Genomic DNA, 18,544 nt, shown 5'->3' with positions numbered 1-18,544 from the left:
TTTTCTTGCCATCCCTACACAATAGTGATTCAAGTCTTTCAGGAATAAACACACTTAAAAGAGCATATTGAAGCAAAATGTTCCTTCTGGAAGAGTTACGATTTGGGAAGTGACCCTAAATGTAATTTGTACATGGAATTCCTGAGTTCTTTGCTCCCAAAGTCCCTTTCTCCTTCATGTGTTATAAGCTACACCTTTCCTTTGTTAATTACTTTTTGCTAGAGACCAAAAGAAAAATAAATCAAGAAAATACTTTGCCAGCTTTACCCTCAGCTTTTCCTTAAATGTTTTTAAAATATGAAGCTTTTGAATTTTCAATGTTTTAAATGTCATACAATTTTTCCTGTTCTTTTTTCCAGCATGATGTTTTCTCCATATTGTAAATTAATGATGACTGTCTTAGGCATCTATTGTGTTCAAAATTTTACGGTAGGTGCTTAACATTTAACAACTCTACAAAACACGTAAAATCCCCCTTATTTTTTGATGAGAAAACTGAGATAAAGAGAGATGTGGGAATCTGTGTAAAATCACAGAAGTTAAGAATTCAAAATGTGGATATTGCTTAGAAAACTACTTGTACATTTGAAACAGCAGCAAGGACACATCTCTCTTTTCCTCCCCACGTGCATATCAAGTTTCATTTGCTTAAAAAAAGGCCATGTAAAGCTGTGGTACATATACACAATGGAGTATTACTCAGCCATTAAAAAGAATACATTTGAATCAGTTCTAATGAGGTGGATGAAACTGGAGCCTATTATACAGAGTGAAGTAATCCAGAGAGAAAAACACCAATACAGTATACTAACGCATATATGTGGAATTTAGAAAGATGGTAACAATAACCCTGTATACGAGACAGCAAAAGAGACACTGATGTATAGAAGAGTCTTTTGGACTCTGTGGGAGAGGGAGAGGGTGGGATGATTTGGGAGAATGGCATTGAAATATGTATAATATCATATATGAAATGAGTCACCAGTCCAGGTTCGATGCACGATACTGGATGCTTGGGGCTGGTGCACTGGGATGACCCAGAGGGAGGGTATGGGGAGGGAGGAGGGAGGAGGGTTCAGGATGGGGAACACATGTATAATTGTGGCAGATTCATTTTGACATATGGCAAAACCAATACAATACTGTAAAGTAAATAAAATAAAATTTAAACAAAAAAAAAGAAAGTCTCTTGAGATCTGAAGAGTCGGTTGGGAGTCCCCTTTGTGTTCTCCTAACTCCAACTCTGACGTGAGAAGAGTTACCCAGAGCACAGTGAAGCACAGCCGGCCAGCAGCTAGAAAACGCATTTCTGTCAAGACTTTAAAAGAAAGGTCTCTATCAGTGACAGTCTAGTACAGCAGAAAGAATCCTGGTGGCAGAAGACTTGGATTCTCTTTTGGTTTGGTGATTTAGTTAGCTGTGGATTTTTGGGCAACTACCCTAGTACTTATTTTCTTCATCTATACATCAAGGATGTTCTGAGAATCCACTGAGATGGGATCTGTTCTTATACCGTCTCATTTATCTGTTCAGTTATATAGTGAATGTTTTTCTTCCCTATTAAGTAAATTCCCTAATATCAGAGAAACAGTCTATATATTTCACTATAGTATGGAATATTGCCTGCCACGCAGCAAATGCTCAAAGAATCTTTGCAGAATGAATGAACTGTGTATACTGTAAAGCATGAAAAATGTTGATTGTTATTAGTATTATTGTTAATGTTTTAAGACACAAAACAGATTGTTTCAATAGATATTAACTTTGCATAAATATTAATACTTTTAGCCAGAAATGAATTCAGGTAGTAACATTTAGGTTTAAATGACAGTCTTGTTCCAATTTTTTGATGTTTCCCTTGAATTAATTATTAGGTTTTATCCTCCCTAAATGATATTAACATTTAAATCACATGAGATGAAAATGGTGAAGTTTCATTTCTTGTTACTAATTTTTGTAACCTCCAAGAGGGTTTCTTGGTTTTACTGATTATTCTGCAACTTCCAGGTTCTCTCCAGATGTGAAGAAAAATGCTTACTTGGTTGGGAGGCTTGTACTTACTTGATGAAGTACTTGATTCCATCTGCTGTGTAAGCTGCCTCCCACCCGTAAGGTAGACCTACAGTGAAAGGAAACAAAAAATACATTTAATAAGATGGTAAAGATAACTTTATTTCCTGGGCATAGAATTCCCACTGCTTTACAATTATTTGAGCATGTTTCTTGTATAAAATAATTGTCGAGAAGGAGGAATTAAAACAATTCAGATGAGCTTTCATATTCAACATCTTAGAACACAATAAATAAGTCTTCAGCTAACAATCTGCTTTAGTTGCATTAAATGGATTATGACTTGTCATTTACATGTGGTGAGCATTTTTGTCAGCAGGATTCACGCCAAAACTTGTGGTGCAGCGGATGGTTTTTGCCTGGAGGTAGAAGGATGGACAAGATGGCCTCTGCTTATCTATTTGGGCTCAAAGTTTCATTAATTGGCTCCCTTTACATTCTTTCGCTCAGTTCTACAGGGAATTGCTATATGAGTGCCAGATCAGCAGGGGTTTGCAAGTAGCTCTTGCACAAAACAAAATACCTTATGAATTTTGAAAGCTTAGTAAATTGATTTACCTTGGATTGTGGTATTTTATTTTGTTAAGAATTTTGTGGACTAAACATAAATGGCCAAATAATTTGCTAAACTTAGCTTCCATTTCTGTAATGGGGTTGAGAATAATTAGTCAGATGTAAAGAAATGCAGGTTGAAGTAAGCAAGCAATTATTTGACCATATTTCTATAAATGAGTACATTTTTATCCTCATCATGCCAACAGAACAGGTTCAGGTTGAGGCAGCCCCTTCTCTTACATTCCAGTTACGGGTAGGTCGGCCTTCTCGGGTGCCGCCAGTGGTAAAGAGTCTGCCTGCCAATATAAAAGGTGCAAGAGACATTTGATCTCTTTCTGGGTCGGGAAGATCCCCAGGAGAAGGAAATGGCAACCTGCTTCAGTATTCTTACCTGGAAAATTCCATGGACACAGGAGCCTGGTGGGCTACAGTCCATGGGGTTGCAAAGGGTTTACTGCTCATACATGGGAGGTACTCCTTTAGAACACAAGGTTTCCATCCCTTGGCTCCACCCGAGTACTATTAAGGGTCGTAATTGGATCAGTCTTTGGTACTGACTTATCAAGTCTCCTTTGAAGTCTCCTCTGCCAAAGAACAGACTCATGGCACAGGTAGCTTACTTCTTTAGAAAGTAATTAAGCTATAACAACAAACCATTGACTTCACTTTCAAAGTCTTACAAGCAGCAGAGCAAAAATCAGGAAGAGCAACTATAAATGAAATAAAATCTTACTCGATCACCATTTACTTTGAATTCTTTGAGAACAGCTCTAAGTATGCTGTTTTTATAACTAAGAAAAACAGAACAAGCTTTATATTTACCTCCAATCTTTTTAACACAAGTTGTATAAAATAAGACCTTGGCCCAAAATTCTATAATTATTTCCTCTGCAGATTAACACAGGCCACCTAGGAGTTTCTTTTACTTCTTAATGAATAAATGTTTCTATTTTAAGCAGAAAATAAGCATTTCTGGGGACTCATCATGAGCAAATGACTGGTTTCTTAAAAGCCCCTGAAGTGACACTGAATACATCTCTGCTAGTATTCATGGCCAGCACACATTCAGTCAGACAGGCCGTGATCAACCGCTGTTGCTGCTCCAGTTCATATAGATTTATCTTCTTTACGCTTTCTGCATCTTTTGTTACAGATCACTTCATTCTTCATTGACAAGTCTCTCACTTGAAGGGAAGAATCTGATGACTATACACAAAAACCATGCTTTTATGACAAAAATGTTCAGAAATGCCAGGAATGCTAATCAATAAGGCAAAGACATGCTAAAAGTAGAAAGTCATTCTAATGTGACTAAGATTTTTCTTTAAATGACTTGTCTGTCAAGTGCAGTTACAGTCATATTTCTCATCTTAAATCACAGGTCTTTTTTTTTTTTTTTTTTAAACGAGGAGAAAAAATATGCATACTTTAAAGATAGTATCTTTTAATCCATAGGACCCTTTGAAATTTGAGATTGACACTGGGATACCACATCCCCATGCCATCTAAATAAAGTTTCTGTCTGATTATTTTCTTACAATTATTACAAGAACTATAACTTCACAACAGATTTATTAAAGGTACCAGTTCATATCTATATAAGTCAAAATGATTATCAATGACTGTAGCCATCAAGATATTCTTGTGAATTAAATAGTATTTTAGAATAAATTATCTGTTCTGAAAAAACAGTATTTCCTTTTAGGAAACAGCATAGTTTCTTCTTTTTCATGCAGGTAATACAGTCTGAAAAAACAGACTTGGGTATTAAAGTGATAGTGGCTATATTTCAGTAAGAGTTCATTGATGGAAACCACAATCACTGTCCATTTATAAACCAAAACCCACAATATACTGATAAACCAAATATCCTACTTTATAGAGAAAGGGCACTTTTGATTTCTACAAGCTTGTATAACTATGATGGATTCAATTTTCCCATAGTAAAGGTTTTCATCACTTCATAGTAAGTGATTTGGGTATAAATACAACATATTATCTAGATACTTTTTGATAATTGTTATATTAGCAATAGACCCAAGGCATTAGAATTTTTCTACATTCCCCACATCTTAATACTTGCAAATATATAATGCTCTTATTTTCCTTTTCTTATTTGCTTTAAAACTGTTATGACAACTATTGTTTCTGACTGCAAGTATTTGTTTATGAACCCTCACATAACATTCTTTCCCTCACAGATCATTTGTTCCAGTGTACTCTTCATGAGTACTTTGCCAAAGTGGAGTCTCCTGCAAATTCAACTTAGAGTACCGGCTGTCACCTAACACTCCATGTATCCAAAACCAAACTCCTCACACGTCCATACAAAATAGCTCCCTTCCATTTCCCCAGTCCACTTATGTATTAAAGTTCTCTTTGTCATATTTGGCCCATTCATTAAATATTTATTGATCATTTTTTGTAATTGATTAATTTTATATGTCCAGCATTTTGCTTGGTGTTCGATAGATAATGAATAACAAATAAACTTGGACCCTGGTCTTATGCAACATTAAAAAAGTAATCATAATTAAAGACATCATAAAAAATAAGAATAAGTACTAGGAAAAAAGTATTGAATACTCTGAAAGAGTAATTCATAGCACAGACAAAAGTTAAACTCCTGAATACATAAATAACTTCTACAAATCAGTAAAAGAAATGACAAATAGGAGTCTGTAGAACATGTAGAACATTCAAGACATGAACATACTTAAAATATGAAAATAAGCTTAATTTCACTCTTCACAAGAAAAATACAAATTAAACTATTATGAAAGGCCATATTCATCATGCTAGCGAAGGGTAAAAAGTAGTGTAATAAGACATTGTTTTGAGGGTATGAAAAGGCAATAGTCTCATATTGATGGGTGTATAAATATGATCACATATGTATGGGAGATGGAGAAGGCAATGGCACCCCACTCCAGTACTCTTGCCTGGAAAATCCCATGGACGGAGGAGCCTGGTAGGCTGCAGACCATGGGGTCGTGAAGAGTGGGACACGACTGAGCGACTTCACTTTCACTTTTCCCTTTCATGCATTGGAGAAGGAAACGGCAACCCACTCCAGTGTTCTTGCCTGGAGAATCCCAGGGACGGGGTAGCCTGGTGGGCTGCCGTCTATGGGGTCACACAGAGTTGGACACAACTGAAGCGACTTAGCATGTATGGGAGAATCTTGTCAAGATCTACCTAAACTTTAAATGCCAATAACAATAGTTCACAATAATGGAGTGGCCATATGTTGGACACTTGTTACACATGTACTGACTTGCTCATGTCTCACAACAATTTTAATGGTCCTGTTATTACTCTCATTTTACAAATAAAAAAACAGGCATGGACAGCTTCCATTACCGGCCCAAGGTTACACAGCTGGCAGATAGTAGAGCCCAAACTCTTAACCACTTAGGTCGAAAAATGTTAGCTGCTCAGTTGTGTCTGACTCTTTGTGACCCCATGGACTGTAGCCCATCAGATTCTTCTGTCCACGGGATTCTCCAGGCAAGAATATAGGAGTGGGTTGTCCCTGTGATTAGTGAATTCACATAGTGAATCTAGGGGATCTTCCTGACCCAGGAACTGAAGATGAGTCTCCCGCATTGCAGGCAGATTCTTTACCATCTGAGCCACCAGGGAAACGCCTGAACTGGCTCTATATGATCCGGCAGTTCTTCTAAGAATTTATCTTACAGATAGCCTTTATGTACAAGATAATTAATTATAAAAACAAAAGATTGAAAATCTAAATAACCACCCTTGGGGACTGATTAAAGAGAACATGTCAGGTACGGGGATACTGTCCAGCTGTGAGGAAGAACGAGGAAGTGTTTTATGCACAGTTTGGAGAAAGGGATGAAGGAGGAAGGAAGAATCTCTGGAATTGCTGGAGTCACCCGGGTACAGATGTGGGCAAGAATGCCCTAGGCTGCAGTGTGACAGGAAGTGCAAAGGCTCTGGGAGGGGGAAGAGCTCGGCACACCTGAGGGACTGAGACAGCACTGTTACTGGAGGGTGGTGAGCGAGGGCGAAGGGCAGCGACAGGAGACTGGGTGGGGAGACAGGGTTTGCAGGTCCTGTGAAAACTGAAAGTTTCTTAAAAGGGAAGCAGATCTGCTGCTGCTTAAGATGAGGAAAACTGCGAGAGAATGTTGCTCTGACCTTACACGGGGAGGGCCGCACAGCTCAGAGACTGGCTCCTCACTGAGTGACCCTCAGCTGACCTGGATTCCAAAGGGTGGTAAGCCCCCGTGAGAGAAGACGGGCCATGTGAACTCATTCTCTCTTGGCAGAGCACAGGAAGAAGTGCTGCCATAAAAGGAGGCAAGAAGAAGACAGCTAAAACTGTAATCAACCTGTAAAGCCTGCTTATCGGCTAGCAAGGTAGTTTGGTGTCCCCAGAGCCCTAGATACAAGAGAGCCTGCTTTCTCTCATGAGAAAGACTGAGGGTGGGCAGGAGACCTCAGAGGGTCTCTGGGTGGTGTGGGTGCACACAGGACCCGCACAGGTTCAAGGGCACAGCAGGCGTATCATCCACACCCTGGATTCTCCTCTGACATGAAGTAATAGCGGCTGCAGCTGGAGAAGCAAGGGCCACTCCAGCTCCCACACTATGGACAGGACTTTGTGTGACACAAGGCTGCTCATCTGTTCTTGGGGGCGGGGCAAGGAACTGTCACAGCCCCAGTCCCCCCCAAGGCTGCAGGAAACTGCCTTTGCCCTGGGGGTGGAAACCTGGTGTCTACCCTGCACTGACACTGGTCACCGGAGAGGCAAGGGAAGGAGACCGTCCACATCTGGAGCCCCGCACTGATGCAAATGAAGCACAGTCTGACCTCCACAAGGTGGGGGCAGGAAGCCCACCTGAGCACTCAGCAGCTCGCTAACAGGGACGGGAAGGCTGAGAAAGTCCTGCCCCTGAGACTCGGGCATAGAGCCTGCCTAAAACCCAGAGACTGCAGTAGGAAAGCCAAGAGCCCCTCCTACAGCCTCCATTCCCTCCATCCACCGCTCACCTGGCACCAACTGGCACCGAACTGCCTGCTCTGGGGGAAGGCGAGAGAGCAGACAGGAAATATGTGCTGAGTTGGCAACAGGTATACTGAGGGCCCCCACCCCCAGCACCCAGCCCTCACTGAAGCACAGGAGGACAGCAGACAGGCACTGGAGGAATGAGAAGCCTGCGGCAAGCTTCGCACAAGCCTGGAAATAAAACGCAAAACCAGCCTGCCTACAAATGAGGGTGAATAACCGTCCCCACACTAAAGGCCTGACACAGAAGACAGACCCATATCTGAGTTTAAATAACACTTGCCTCAGTCCCTATAGTTTTATACCTTCAGTGAATGACAATCAAAATTATGAGACACAGAAAAGCAAGAGGAAATAAAAAGATCCATTGCCAAAAGATAAAATCACAAACAGAACCAGATCCAGAGACAATGCTGAGCTTTAAGGTAACTACCCACTAAAAGATCTAGTGGAATATAGTGAATTATGGTTGTGTGACTGCAGGGTTGCTCATTACATGGGTATTACATGGGTATATTATGCAGAAGGTAGAGACTGAGCTTGTTGAGGCCCAGAGTCTTGTTAAATGATGGGATGGAAGGAGAGAGCACCAGGTGAGCTGAGGGAATGTGTAAGAATGATTGGAATAATGGGCCCCAGACTTTAAGCTGAATAAGAAGATGAGAACAACAGTGGAAGCTGAAGGACAGAGAAAGCAGATCTCACTGAAGATAGTAAACCATGTTTTGAGTGGAAAGCTGGGAGGTTTGAGTTGGAGAGTCAGGAGTCTGAACCACTGTCGGTTGGTGCCAAGGACTGTGGTGGGAATGGAAAACCACAGTAATCCGGGCAAAAATGGGCACTGGACAAAATGAACTGGGCGGTAAACGTGGTGGACTCACACAGATGATGGCGGGAGCTGGGACGGGGAAAATGACGGAGAATGAGAACTCTAAAATACAACAAAGACAACGGCATCGGTCTCGGAGAGCTCAAAAAAAAAAAAACAAAAACAAACCAACCAAATCTATCTGAAAAAACATTTGCTAGTGTAATTGTTATAAAAACTCAAACACATTTGACTTTTAGCATCTGATATCTTGAGAAAGGGCTTCCCATAAGGCACTAGTGGTAAAGAACCTGGCTGCCAATGAAGGAGACGTGAGACCTGGGTTCGATCCCTGGGTCAGGAAGATACCCTGGAGGAGGGCACGGCAGCCCCCTCTAGTGTTCTTGCCTGGAGAATCCCATGGCAGGCTACAGTCCGTAGGGTTGCAAAGAGTTGGACATGATTGAAGTGACTTAGCACGCACGCACCATCTTGAGAAAAAGAGAAAGGAGAGGGAAAAAAGTCGGGGAAAGGTGGCTATGAGAAAAAAGAGAGAGAATCTCTAACTCACAATTAATGAAGCTTCACTAAAGAATGTAATATTCATCACATAGTGAAATTTTTTTTGCAGTCACAAAATCTGAATCTATATGTAATATTCCTCAACTATAAACGGAAAAACCACTGGAAAGTAATAATCTTGTGGAGTCTGTATGACAGTGAGAGTAGCAGTCATCTTGCCTAGCTGACAGGGTTATCATGAGGCTCTTATCAAAGAATACATAACTATGCAATGATATACAAAAGGAGACTGCTATTACTCAGAGTAAGAAAAATAATAGCTCTGTCTTCATCTTTTATGGTTCTACAGACATAGAGTATTCTGGACATTTAATACAGGAAAGGTGTTTATCTACAGGGGAAATCTCTACTAATATGCTGCGATATTTTTTTACAATCTTCTCTTAATACAGGAAATCATATCATCTCTATTTCACTCATGCTAACATTTAGTAAAAGAATAACAGAAACCGGTGGGACAATCTGACACTCACTGCGTGGTGTGATGATAAATGTACAACAATGAGATTTTGGGGGCAGAAGGATCCCTAATTTATAGTATTTACTGATTTCTGTGGTGTAAATACTCCTATGAATGACTGATTTCAAGCTACTTATGTGATGTCAATGAACTACAGAGTTGGGAAGAAATGAGTAGTAGTACCCTACAATGTAGATTTCCCAGACATAAGAGATATAAATAACTTCAATGACAAAGATAAGAAAAATAATTAGGAAGTGGTAAGTTTTGAGTATTTATTTTTCTTTTTTAAAAAATATTTAAATTGAAATTTTAACGTAATTTTTAATTGTTAACAATGGTTATGTTTCACAATTAGCTCACAAAATTCTTACAAGCTGGTTCTAGCCAGCTCCAGTTTAACCACTGTGGAACCCATCTCTTATCTCCCTGGTCCTAAGAGAAAATTCCAAAATTCAAATAGAATAGATGGAAAATACTGTTTTGTCCAAAAGATGATTACATGAAACCAATCAGTCTCTAATAATGTGGAGAATCACTATCCTAACAATAAACTATGTATTTATCAGATGTTTTATAAATTTATAAAAATATTTTATAAATATTAACTCAGTTTATTCTAACAATCAGTTGAGATAGGTGCTATTATTGACCTCATCTTACTGAGAAGAAACTGAAGGAATAAAGAGGTTTAAGAACTTGCCCCTTGTCATACTGTTAAAAATGGTACGGTCACAATTTGAATCCAAGCAAAGTGGTGCTAGCCTATACTTTTAACTATTGTCATACTGCTTCCATTTCCTTAACTTTGTTAGCATTGCTAACAATCAATATTTTTAAATGGTCCAAAAATATTTTGATTAATTTTTTGAAGAACTAAAAAAAAAAAAAACCCCAAAACTCTCAACACCTCAAATTCTGCATTATTACCTAGAAAAACGCTCTTTTGAAAGAAACTGAAATAATTTTTAGGCTCGAACACAAAGCAGTCTATTTTAGAGAAATTCTAATGTTAAGATTTAGGATTGTACACGTTAATTTGTAGGTATGACCGGCAGTGCCAATTTTAAAAGAAGTATTGCTAATTTTCCTATGAAAAAGGAATCTATTATACTGAGAGATGGTTGTAACGTATAAATAACCAAATAATATAGTATTTTAAGTATAAAAACTTTCTAAGGAAATAATTTATTAAAAAACTATATAGATTTCCTGAATTGTGCTTTAAACACTCCTTAACATTAGACTGGCATAAACTATTTTCACAGACAATTTTGGATTTGTGACCTGATTTTTTACACATGGTCACATACATCGTCAGAAAGCGAAGAGGAACTAAAGAGCCAAAGCTATGGTTTTTCCAGTAGTTATGTACAAATGTGAGAGCTGAACCATAAAGAAGGCTGAGCACCAAAGAATTGATGCTTGTGAAATGTGATGCTGGAGAAAAATCTTGAGAGTCCCCTGGACAGCAAGCAGCTCAAACCAATCAATCCTTTGGCCCCCTGATGTGAAGAGCCGACTCATTAGAAAAGACCCTGATTCTGGGAAAAATTGAGGGCAGGAGGAGAAGTGTGGGTGACAGAGGATGAGATGGGTGGATGGCATCATCAACTCAATGGACATGAGTTTGAGAGCAAACTCCAGGAGACAGTGAAGGACAGGGAAGCCTGGCGTTGTTGCAGTCCATGGAGTCACAAAAAGTTGGACAAGACTTAGCAACTGAATAACAACAACACACATTATCATTTAAACAAACAAAAAAGCAAATGACTATATAATATAGGAAGATTTTATGTTTTTATATTTGTATGTCTCAAATTCAGGAGTTTAAATGTTAACATAATTAGACAAGTTTTTTCCAATTAGAGGTTACTCACTGAGCAGGTTAAAAGCTATAATATATTAAAGGAACAAAACGGTAAAAATATTCCTAGAAGTCATCTGGTGGTTCATAGTCCTCTTTATCTTGTCACTCTTTCTGGGCAACTACTACCCTAATACCCACGTAGGAAGATGGAAAAAGCTAACATTTATTTTCTACATTTTTTTCCCCAACAGATGAAAAAAAGGCAGTTATTTTTACAGTTAAAACCATGGGGTGATTTTCCTGAACTCTGATATGCAGACATTCGAGAAGCCAGCTGAAATGTTCTTTCCTATGTGGCTAGCTTTCATCCCATGACCCAGACTGAAGACGAGAATGTGGGATTTCACTGGGTATTGTCTCTGGGCATTCAGACAATGCTGGGGGAATGATCTGGTTTAGGTTTGTTTGGCTTAAAATCAATAACATAGAGTAGACTTCATTTTGTGCACTAATAGAACTTGGCATAAAACATACTGAAATTTTCTTCACTAGAGATCTCTCTGCATAATCAAGCCTAAATGTGTGTGTGTTCCTAATTACTTTTAAGTGTACAAAGATAAACAGGATTTCTTTAAAGCACTACCACTGTTACAATAATAAAGGTATTAAGAGGTCAGTGGCTGCTGAACATGAATTAATCCACATATCAGAGGAGAAAATGAACTGCATCTTCTCCTTTCTTCTCCATTCAGCAAGACTAAATTCAGTAACTAAGAGGGGCAAAGCTGCTGTCAAGTAAGCTTGACTACCTCTGGTTAATGACAACATATTATCAGCAATATGTTAGGTAGTCTGAACTGGACACTATTATTTGTCTGCAACTAACAGTCAGCCAACTTTTTTTTTTTTTTAAGCCAACTTTTTCACTCTCCTCTTTCACTTTCTTCAAGAGGCTTTTTAGTTCCTCTTCACTTTCTGCCATTAAGGGTGGTGTCATCTGCATATCTGAGGTTATTGATATTTCTCCCGGCAATCTTGATTCCAGCTTGTGCTTCTTCCAGCCCAGAGTTTCTCATGATGTACTCTGCATAGAAGTTAAATAAGCAGGGTGACAATATACAGCCTTGATGTACTCCTTTACCTATTTGGAACCAGTCTGTTGTTCCATGTCCAGTTCTAACTGTTGCTTCCTGACCTGCATATAGGTTTCTCAAGAGGCAGGTAAGGTGGTCGGGTATTGCCATCTCTTTCAAAATTTTCCACAGTTTATTGTGATCTACACAGTCAAAGCCTTTGGCATAGTCAATAGCAGAAATAGATGTTTTTCTGGAACTCTCTTGCTTTTTCGACGATCCAGTGGATGTTGGCAATTTGATCTCTGGTTCCTCTGCCTTTTCTAAAACCAGCTTGAACATCTGGAAGTTCACGGTTCACATATTACTGAAGCCTGGCTTGGAGAATTTTGAGCATTACTTTAGTGTGTGAGATGAGTGCAATTGTGCAGTAGTTCAAGCATTCTTTGGCACTGCGTTTCTTTGGGATTGGACTGAAAACTGACCTTTTCAAGTCCTGTGGCCACTGCTCAGTTTTCCAAATGTACTGGCATATTGAGTGCAGCACTTTCACAGCATCATCTTTCAGGATTTGAAACAGCTCAACTGGAATTCCATCACCTCCACTAGCTTTGTTCGTAGTCTAGTCAAGGCTATGGTTTTTCCAGTGGTCAGGTATGAATGTGAGAGTTGGACTCTGAAGAAAGCTGAGTGCCTAAGAATTGATGCTTTTGAACTGTGGTATTGGAGAAGACTCTTTAGAGTCCCTTGGACTGCAAGGAGATCCAACCAGTCCATTCTGAAGGAGATCAGCCACAGGGTGTTCTTTGGAAGGAATGATGCTAAAGCTGAAAGTCCAGTACTTTGGTCACTTCATGCAAAGAGTTGACTCATTGGAAAAGACTCTGATGCTGGGAGGGATTGGGGGCAGGAGGAGAAGGGGACAACAGAGGATGAGTTGGCTGGATGGCATCACTGACTTGATGGACATGAGTCTGAGTAAACTCTGGGAGTTGGTGATGGACAGGGAGGCCTGGTGTGCTGTGATTCATGGGGTCGCAAAGAGTCAGACACAACTGAGTGACTGAACTGAATTGAACTGAACAGTCAGCCTCTTGAAAAACGTGTATGCAGGTCAGGAAGCAACAGTTAGAACTGGACATGGAACAATAGACTGGTTCCAAATAGGAAAAGGAGTACATCAAGGCTGTATATTGTCACCCTGCTTATTTAACTTCTATGCAGAGTACATCATGAGAAACGCTGGGCTGGAAGAAGCACAAGCTGGAACCGAGATGGCCAGGAGAAATATTAATAACCTCAGATATGCAGATGACACCACCTTTATGGCAGAAAGTGAAGAGGAACTAAAAAGCCTCTTGATGAAAGTGAAAGAAGAGAGTGAGAAAGTTGGCTTAAAGGTCAACATTCAGAAAACTAAGATCATGGCATCTGGTCCCATCACTTCATGGCAAATAGATGGGGACACAGTGGCAGACTTTATTTTTTTCAGCTCCAAAATCACTGCAGATGGTGACTGCAGCCATGAAACTAAAAGACGCTTACTCCTTGGAAGGAAAGTTATGACCAACCTAGACAGCATATTCAAAAGCAGAGACATTACTTTGCCAACAAAGGTCCATCTAGTCAAGGCTATGGTTTTTCCTGTGGTCATGTATGGATGTGAGAGTTGGACTGTGAAGAAAGCTGAGAGCCGAAGAATTGATGCTTTTGAACTGTGGTGTTGGAGAAGACTCTTGAGAGTCCCTTGGACTGCAAGGAGGTCCAACCAGTCCATTCTAAAGGAGATCAGTCCTGGGTGTTCTTTGGAAGGAATGATGCTAAAGCTGAAACTTCAGTACTTTGGCTACCTCATGCGAAGAGTCGACTCATTGGAAATGACTCTGATGTTGGGAGCAATTGGGGGCAGGAGGAGAAGGAGACGACAGAGGATGAGATGGCTGGATGGCATCACCGACTCGATGGATGTGAGTTTGAGTGAACTCCAGGAGTTGGTGATGGACAGGGAGGCCTGGCATACTGGGATTCACGGAGTCGCAAAGAGTTGGTCACGACTGAGTGACTGAACTGAACAGTCAACTGAGAGTAATAGGTAGACAAACTTGATTTAGGAAAATAGAAACATAAAAAGGGAGAGGGAGAGAAAACATAAAAGGGTACTCCTTAAATTTAGGCACAGTAAACTTGGGCATCACTGACTTGATGGATGTGAGTTTGAGTGAACTCCAGGAGTTGGTGATGGACTGGGAGGCCTGGCGTGCTGCAATTCATGGGATCGAAAAGAGTCGGACACGACTGAGCGACTGAACTGAACTGAACTGAAACTTGGGCAGAAAAAGTGAGCTTAGAGACAGTGGACTGAAATTTCTAGATTCCGTCTCTCAATCTGATTTGGAATCTCACCAAACTCTCCCTGGTCAAAATCTCCTCATGCTTGTCCAGCAGGGTAATCTCCCGAACATTCTCAGCAGTACCTCAGGCTCTTTACCTACCTAGGCCCTGGATCTCTTAGAAACTTCACTCAACACTTTTTCTACTCACATTTGTTTAGTGACCGCTATCCAAGGACTGGTAAATGGTGACCAGATTCAGAACAGCCCGGGCACTCAAGAAATACTGTTGACTGACTGCAGAAATTTGACTCCTATGAAGGCTGATGTTTCGGGGAATCCAGCACATATTTGAAATTTTATTGTTGTTATTAAGGCCTTTGTACTCACCAGGGGATTTTCATACAAATATTTGCACAACTGTTGCTTGTGGATTTTGACAACAGGATAGTAGAGGACCAACAGACATGCAGTTTTAGAAACACTATCACAGAGCAGATGAAATTAAATCAAGATCATTTATGTTTCTACCCAGAGGGCAAATAATGGAACTCTAAGCATCACTAGTACCTAATCATGTAGCATTTTGCTGTTAACATCCTTGTCTTTAAATTTTTAAAAAATGTGATTATTTGAAAATCTATTAAAGGATTTCACATTACTTTCAAATAAATTTTTTAAAAATCATAAAAACAAAACCTCTTTTAGAGGTTTGCACGTGTGTGTGCATATGTGTTAAATCTTGTGTCAGTTGTGTCTGACTCTTTGTGACACTATGGACTGTAGCCTGCCAGGCTCCTCTGTCCATGGGATTCTCCATGCAAGAATACTGGAGTGGGCTGCCATGCCCTCCTCCAGGGATCTTCCCAATCCAAGGAGCAAACCGCGCCTCTTATGTCTCTTGAACCGGCAGGCAGGTTCTTTCCCACTAGTGCCACCTGGGAAGTCCCTCTTTGGGTATTCACCTTTAAAAAGATTTGTTACATTTTTATCAAATATATTTTTAAAAAGATGCAAAGACAAGCAATAAAAGCACTTTAGCAGAGCAGATAAAATTTTCAAGCAATAGCTTTCATGCAGTCAGATAAACTCAAGACTGATTACATTAAGGAATTATAAACTCAGAACATGTGTACACCCGTGGTGGATGCATGTTGATGTATGGCAAAACCAATACAATATTGTAAAGTAAAAAAAAAAAAAATAAAAAAATAATAATAAAAAATTAAAAAAAAAGAGTTATAAACGCAAATAAAAGAACTTTGCGTTTTCTCCTCTTCAAAGAATATTAGTGCTCACAGAATAGTTGACTACCACTTACAAAAGTAAAATATCTGTAGTGTGGCATTTAAAATCTTTTCAAAACACATATCCACAGAAAGATATACTTGAATCTTCACTGAAGCTTTATTCATAATAGCCCCAGATGAAAAGAATTCAAATGCCCATCAAGTGGTGACTGGATAAATTGTGGAATATCAATCAATCAATACTGCTGAACAACACTGATACAATTGATGCACACACCATAGATGAATCTCAAAAGCACTGTACTAAGTGGAAGATGCTACATACTTTTTATATGAAATTTTCGAAAAGGCAAAACTGTAGTGACAGAAGGCAGATCAGTGGCTGCCTGGCTCCAGGGCTAACGGACTGACCACACAGGGGCACGTGAACAAGTTCTGCGCTGATGGAAATGTTCTTTAATGTGATTATGGTGGCATTATGTAACTATATATTTATCAAAACTCAGTGAATTGCACACTTATTATTATATATAAATTATTCCTTTTAAATGAAAAATAACAGGGAACTTTCCTTAAGACAGCAATATAAACAACCTCATTAAAAAAAACACTTTTTAAATATAGCTTCAATCTTTTTTCACTTTCATGTCCTAGTACTCTTACTTATTGTCCAGTCTCCTACAAGTATTGACGTCTTCCTTTCTATGGTTCTTCAGATACTGTTCTTTCTACCTGGAATGCTCACCACTGTGGAATATATTCACTCAATGACCACTTTTGAATGAACTTCAAAGACAACAGTCATATACCAGAGTGTCTTTGTCAGGATGTAGGCAAGTCTCTGATTTAGGGACTTTTTCAGTTGGGGAGTGTATCTAGAATTTTTCCTTTGATATGTAATTTACATACAATAAAATGCACAAACCTTAACTGTACATTCACTGATTTTTGACAAAGGCTTACACCTGTGTAATTCAAAACACCATCAATATATGAAATACTACCATCACCCCAGAAGGATACCATTTCTGATGATTTCTACCACCATTCCCCAGACTACCATAATTTTTAGAAACATTATGCTTTTTACTTTTAGAAATTCCATTTAGTTTAATAAAGGATTTCTATTTATCTGCTGAGATAGCCTATCTTTGCATTCATTGTGAATATATTTTCCTTTACTTCATTGAATATAGTTTTAAAAAGCACTTTTATATCCTTTTCCAGCACCTGGATCCTTTGGGAGTCCGTCTCTGTTCTTTGTCCTTTTGCTTAAGAATGTCATACTTTCCTGTTTGTTTTTACATTGAGTAATTGTGTTTTACATTCTGGACATTATGAATGTTATATGGTAGAAACTCTGAGTTCCATTATAATTACTCTGAAGAGTGTTGGTATTTTCAGTTTTGCAGGAGATTTACTTGGTCAGACTCAAGCTATAGGCTCTATCTACCTCTTGGGCAATGACTGAAATCTCAGTTCAGTTTTCTATACCCCCTTGGCTGGGCTGTTGCAATCTTCTCTGAGCTTGGTTGGGTCAGTCACAGAGTCGAGTGGAATTTATACAAAGAATTTGGGGGCCCTGTATTTGGCTGTCTCCTCTCTAGACTTTTCTTCCCTCACTTTCCATCAGTAAAGTTTGCCTCAAACTTCATATTCTAGTTTTATGTCGTAGAGACTTCAGGTTATCAGAGTTTTACTGCCCCACGGGTCCTGTTAGGTCTTGGAGTAGAGTGAGGCAAGCAAGGTGTCCATGGTTCAAAATTTAAGAAGGTGCTTACCCTCAGGCTCATTCATGTAAGTGAAGAGTCAGCACCCAAGAGTGAGTGCTCCCTTTAACAGGGTTCTGCTTGCCTCACTCTAGTCCCAGCCCTGGGTCCTGCCCTCAATCTGCAAGTGGAACAAACAAGAAACGTATCCCCAGTTTGTTCTTTCTTCCACTTTTTGACTATTGTCCAGAATCTGCCTGATTTTACTCTCTAGAGGCTTCCAGTGGTTGTTTTTCTGTTTTTCCAGGGTTTATAATTGAGTTTTGAAAGACAGTCTGTCAGGAGATTATTCAGTCATACTGAAAGTGGAACTCTCAGAATCAAAGAGTTTTTGAGTAGAAAGAGATTTTAGAAATTCTTGCTTCAGTTGTCTAATGCTATAAATTGGAGACTGATGCCAAAATAGGTTAAGAAGCTTTATCATAGAGTCAATTATATGGAAGGTCAGTAATTTAACTTCTGATCTAGACATCATCCAATATGCTACTCTGTAATAATGTAACTTCTGTGCAGAGCAAAAAATGTACTCAGACTTCTCTTTCAAATGTAAACAGTATATTAATTCTCAATTATTAACTACTGCCTGCTTAACAGTTTTGCTGTTGTTACGGACTGAGCGTGTGTGTTCCTGCAAAATTCGTATGTTGAAGCCCCAACCCCCAGTGTGGTTGTGTATAGCAGTGGGGGCATCTAAGAAAGTAATTAATGACAAATGGTGTCATAGAGGTGGGGCTTTGATCTGATAAAACTACTGTCTTACGAAAAGAGATTCTGACCCCTCTCTCCCTACTCATGTGTG

The 18,544-nt window shown here is 39.4% G+C and overlaps 1 protein-coding gene across 8 annotated transcripts in view; it reads right to left on the bottom strand.

Annotated features, from left to right (window-relative positions):
- The window catches only part of STXBP4 (syntaxin binding protein 4), a 247,550-nt gene that overhangs the window by 41,965 nt on the left and 187,041 nt on the right, over positions 1-18,544 (bottom strand). For all 8 annotated transcript variants that reach the window (XR_003030692.2, XR_009491553.1, XM_059878162.1 and 5 more), the window contains 1 exon segment: positions 2,062-2,119. Coding sequence is in view for 6 of the 8 variants with exons in the window: in XM_059878162.1 (XP_059734145.1) it covers positions 2,062-2,119 (58 nt within the window). In the remaining 2 variants the exon portion in view is untranslated.

The sequence above is a fragment of the Bos taurus genome, chromosome 19 (assembly GCF_002263795.3).
Source record: "Bos taurus isolate L1 Dominette 01449 registration number 42190680 breed Hereford chromosome 19, ARS-UCD2.0, whole genome shotgun sequence".
In the NCBI taxonomy this organism is placed as follows: Eukaryota; Metazoa; Chordata; class Mammalia; order Artiodactyla; family Bovidae; genus Bos; species Bos taurus.
This window is presented reverse-complemented; position numbering and strand designations above follow the sequence as displayed.